General features: G+C 40.0%; 1 protein-coding gene across 1 annotated transcript; it reads right to left on the bottom strand.

Annotated features, from left to right (window-relative positions):
- Positions 1 to 658: 658 nt before the first annotated feature.
- LOC119689979 lies at positions 659 to 5,559 on the bottom strand. Its single transcript, XM_038104946.1, has 2 exons — positions 1,319 to 5,559; positions 659 to 1,256 (listed from the first exon to the last, which is right to left on the bottom strand). Exons 1-2 carry the CDS (start codon positions 5,557 to 5,559, stop codon positions 659 to 661), a joined length of 4,839 nt encoding a protein of 1,612 aa, XP_037960874.1.
- Positions 5,560 to 5,623: the final 64 nt, after the last annotated feature.

Below are 5,623 nucleotides of genomic sequence, written 5' to 3'. Positions count from 1 at the left end.
ATGCAAGTTTATCGTTGAATTTTCGTGTCGCCTTTGTGGTTTTCCAAAATGTATGGTGCTCCAAAGATGTTTGTCTCATTGTCTGTGAAAAAATACAAGAGTTTTTGTATTTATTGAAATTATAAAAAAAAACTAAAGTTACAACGAAAGTATTTTATTTTTAAAGTAGTTGAAAAATACAAGAGTTTTGTATTTATTGAAGTTATAAAAATTTCAAATTATTCAAATTATTCAAAAATATTCAAATTAATTAAACTTTATTTAAGAAATTAAAATTTTAGTAAATTACTTCGAAAATCGAAAATAAAACGCGTGCTGTTCACTTGGGACTTGAAATGCAAGAGAAAGAATCAAAAAACCCAGTTCAGTCTGGAAGCTAAAAAACTGTATAAAATTAAAGTTGTTGTTTTTTTAAGATTACCGTATGTAATGTGCAAGGTTGACGAAAGTCAACATTGGGTTGCATATTGACAATAAAAATGAGCAGCACGCGTTTTATTTTAACTACTTTAAACAAAAAATGCAATATAAAATATAAACATTCAACACCGGCCGCGTTGAAGCACGATCATGTGTTCAATTTTCTGGCAGCATCGCTAATTTGTGAACTGGACGCCTCAGAATTCCGTTGCTGGTATTGACGTCAACGACCCTGACCTTATTGTCGCGACCTGTAATTACGGCTTCCACCCTTCCGAGCTTCCACTGGTGAGAGGGAAGGTTGTCTTCTTGGACGACGACTAGTCGGCCGACTGCGAGATTCGGCTGCTCGAACACCCACTTGTTCTTGGGCTGCAGCTGTAGGATGTAATCTTTCGACCAGGCCTGCCAAAACCTCCGTTTGAGCTCGCATAACAGACGCCAACGTTTCAAAGTGGTCAATTTGTTGTCGGAGACGCCTTGCGCGGATTCTTGCGGCAGCGTGTGGAGAGTACCTCCTATCAACAGGTGTGCTGGTGTTAGCGCCTCTTTGTCGTTCGGGTCTTGACTCAATGGACTGAGTGGCCGAGAATTTAGCAGGGCTTCTACCTCTACGAGCACTGTTTGCAGTTCTTCGCTGGTAAGAAGCGCACTGTTGGTTGTTCGTTGTATGTGGTGTTTTGCCGACTTTACCGCCGCTTCCCATAATCCTCCGAAATGAGGTGCCCTGGGTGGTATGAAGACAAACTCTATGCCCTTTTGTGCAGCATAGTATGCCAGATCGTCCTTGTGCTCTCGAAACGCCTCTATCAGCTCTCTCAGCTTGCGATCGGCACCTACAAAATTTGTCGCATTGTCGCAATAGATTTTTTCTGGGAGTCCTCGTCTTCCGGCAAACCTTTTAAGACAAAAAATAAAACAGTTAGTTGTCAGATCTGTTACAAGTTCTAAATGTATAGCCTTTGACGTGAAACAAACAAACACTGCGATATACATTTTAACTGGTGGTCGACCACGAATTTTCAAAGTGGTGTATACAGGCCCACAAAAATCGACACCGCTAATTAAAAAGGGTCGTAGTGCCTTTAACCGATCTGCAGGTAAGTTTCCCATTACTTGGGTCAACAGCTTAGGTTTGTATCGAAAACAATGTATGCATGCTCTTACGGTTTTACTGCATGCCTTGCTTGAATTTATGACCCAAATTTTTTCACGAAGCAGCACTTCTAAGGCTTTTGGACCAGCATGACAATTGGTTGTATGGAGAAATCGTAAATAAATCTCGACAAAATGCAATTTTATAGGTAACAGCAAGGGAAATTTTGAATCATAAGACAGTGGTGCGTTTAGTAGACGACCTCCTACACGAAGCAAATTGCATGTTCGAGAACCATCTTGGACTGTATGAATGAATGGAGTTAGTTTTTGAATGCTGACTGGTAATTTATGCGACTTCTTCATTTTTTCGATTTCTTCCTTGAATTCGTGATTTTGAATAAATTCAACGATTTTCAAGAATGCCCAATTAAGCTCCTTTGATGTCGGAATAAAAGCGTTGGCTCTCTCATTTTTCTTAGTGATAAAACGTAGAATGTACGCGAAAATTCTCAGCAGTCTTGGGTAAGATGATTGGCTACAGATTAGTTTTGAAATGACATTAGGTTCAATTTCAACTGCTAAAAGTCCGACCTTGACCTTTCGTTTCTCTAAACTTTTCTCATCTGTTGATAGTGGAAAATGACTATTTTTTGGCCAGTTAGTGGCATCTTGAAGCAAATATGATGGGCCACGAAACCAAATTGAGTGAATCAACTCATCTACATCACATCCTCTGGAGACTAAGTCTGCAGGATTTAGCTTTGATGGAACGTGTCTCCAAAGAACTTCGCTCGTCCATTCTTGGATCTCTGCCACTCTGTTTGCTACAAATGTTGCTAAAGTAGATGGGTGAGTTTTAATCCAATGAAGTGTAATTTCAGAGTCCGTCCAAAAATAAACATCCCCGATTTCGCAAGTAATCAACGGCTGAATTCGAGACCATAGTTTAGCCAATAAATGAGCGGCACACAGCTCTAATCTGGGTAATGATTTTGTGCTTAAAGGAGCAACCTTAGATTTGGCAGTTAACAATTCAGAATGAATCCCATTCGAATCATGAATTCGGACGTAGATGCAACAGCCGTACGCTCTCATTGACGCATCGGCGAAACCGTGAATATCGCATTTTATATTTGAATGAATATGAACATACCGCGGAATGGAAATAGAGTCCATCTGAGTCAGGTTGCTTTTAAATGCTTGCCAGCTAGAATCGAGATGCATAGGAATTGACTCATCCCAGTCAAGCTTCTGAAGCCAAAGTTCTTGCAATAAAATTTTTGCCTTAGTCACTATTGGGCATACTAGTCCGAGGGGATCGAAGAGTCGAGCTGATACTGATAGTATGTTTCTTTTTGTTGCTCGCAAGTCATGAAACTTTTCGTCTACATGGAACTTAAGCGTATCATTCTGGGGAATCCAGTGTATACCTAGCGCCTTTGTGGAATCAGTATTATTAACATTTAGAAAGAAGTCTGACGAATCATACGTTTTATGGTTTGAAAACCATTTCGCTAATTTAAGTCCAGCCGCATCAAGAATTTCAGTACATTGGGTACGAATTGTTTCCAGTTCCTTCAGACTGTCAGCTCCAGTCAATAGGTCATCGACATAGAAGTCATGTCGGATAACCCTTGCTCCAACTGAATGAGAATTCTTGTACAGGTCACTTAAGTAGTTTAGGCAACGTGTTGCCAAGAAAGGAGCAGGTGAAGTACCATATGTCACTGTGTTCAGTTTATAAACGCTAATCTGATCCGTAGGTTTTTCCCTCCAGAGAATAAGCTGAAAATTGCGATCTGCCTCGTCAACTTCGATTTGACGGTACATTTTTGTAATGTCAGCAGTCATCGCGTATTTGTGCATACGAAAGCGAAGTAGGATTGAATACAATTCTTCCTGTACCGTTGGACCAACCATTAGAATGTCGTTCAACGACACTTGTGAAGATGTTCGGCATGAAGCATCGAACACGACGCGAAGTTTTGTCGAGGTACTCTGAGGTCGCAACACACACTGATGCGGTATATAGTAATGAGGTGTCGAAGAAAAGTTGTCAGTAGTTAATGTCATGTGACCTAAGTCACGATACTCTGCCATAAACTCCATATACAGCTTCTGAAGCATACAGTCTTTCGACAACCTGCGTTCCAGTGAGAGAAAACGATTTTTTGCTGTTTCATATGACTGACCTAGAAGGTTGGGGTTGGACTTGAAAGGAAGCTGCACCTTAAGCCTCCCTGAAGGTAAGCGTAAAATTGTGTTGAGAAACTTGGTCTCACAGTGTTGTTGTTCTATTGTGTATTTTTTGACAGTGAGCTCCTTGGGAATTTCTTCCAATTCCCAGAATTTTTTCACAAGAGAGTTTAAGCAGAAATCACCTGTTGACTCTGCTTCTTGAAGGCGTATTAAATTGCATATCTTAGATACATTACTTGGGACATCTTTATATTTTCCTGATACAATCCATCCAAGTAAAGTTTTTTGGAGAATTGGAAGATTAGTACCTTGTTTTATTTGTCCAATCGACAACAGTTCGAAAAAGCTTTCGGCACCAAGTAGAAGATCTATCTTTTGCGGTTTGTGAAAGTGCGGATCAGCAAGTGAAAGATTGGAAGGAACATTCCAATTACTCATTGACACAAATTTGTCGGGTTGGTAAGTGGAGATTGAAGGCATTACCCAAAAATCAGTAGAAAACTCATAAGAGTTAATACGTGATCTCACAGTGGCATGTAATTTTTGCCGTACTGTGGAGTTTGTTTCACCAATGCCAATCAGGTTTAGAGTTTTCGCTTCTTTTTTTAGTTGCAGTCGTTGTGCAAGTTCCTCGGTTATAAGGTTGACTTGAGAACCGGAATCGAGCAGTGCTCTGGCCAGCTGATACTCTCCAGATTTTCCTTGAATGGTTATGACTGCAGTGGCTAGAATAATTTGATCGTCATTCGATGAGCTATGATTCACAGAGGCACGAGAAATAATAGGTTGTTCTGGATTATAAGATAAACCTGTTTGAGGAGTGTTAGTAGAATATTGGTGTAAAAGAGTATGGTGCGACCGATTACACACTCTGCAGCGTGACGCCTTGCATCTAGATACCGTGTGCCCTTTCTTGAGACAATTTATACATGCCGAAGATGATTTAATGAAATTGAACCGTTCAGTAACTGAGAGGGCAGCAAAGGCGGAGCATGAATTTATTACATGTTCCTTCGCATTACAGAACAAACATCTACTTTCCTCTTGCGAACTATTTTTCTTGCACATAAGTGACGATTTTACATTCTTACCTTGCCAGTTGTCTTGTTTTGGCCTGTTCGATCGAGACCTTGACGTAGAAGCTTCGTCAGCAGAAATGTGTTGGTATCGCTTATTTAACGCAGTCTCGCAATCAGACCAGAGCGGCAGCTTATTGTAATCTAATTGTTCCTCCCATTTAGATTTCGTGGCGGCATCGACTCTTGACATGACTAAATGAATAAGAATCGCATTTGAAATGTTCTTATCATCTCCTATTGACAATAGGGACTCATATATGGCAGAAACAGTATCTATGATATTGCGTAATGCAGAAGCAGATGGCTTGTTCATTTCTGGCAGTTCAAAAAGCTGCGAGATACTATCGAAAAAGATTAGACAAGTGTTATCGTAAACTCTTTTTAAACTAGCTAATGCCTTTGAGTAATTAGTTTCAGTGAGTTGAAATGCCTTAACTGTACCAAGAGCTTCGTCAGACAAACACGAAATGAGATGATTGAATTTTTCAATATCACTTAGCGACTGATCATTGTGCACTAAGCTTTCAAAAAGGCTTATAAAGTTTTTGTACTCAGAATGTTTCCCACTAAATTTAGGTAAACGCATACTTGGCAGCCTGGAACGATGATTGCTGCATTCATGCGAAGTATCAGGGATACTAGACTTGCGGTTTTTACCTAACGCCTGTAGAAACAATGATTTCGAAGCAACGCAGATTTCTTCTAGATCTGGCCGAAATACATCAAACTCGTTGATACACTCTATTTTTTGTTGGCAAGTCATGGCCTGTTTAATGTATGAATTGAGAATGTCCAACCTACATTCCAGTTCTACAGGGTTTAAATCA

Source organism: Teleopsis dalmanni, chromosome 1 (assembly GCF_002237135.1).
Source record: "Teleopsis dalmanni isolate 2A chromosome 1, ASM223713v2, whole genome shotgun sequence".
Lineage (NCBI taxonomy): Eukaryota > Metazoa > Arthropoda > Insecta > Diptera > Diopsidae > Teleopsis > Teleopsis dalmanni.
The sequence above is the reverse complement of the archived record's forward strand: the minus strand, read 5'-3'. Positions and strand labels throughout refer to the sequence as shown.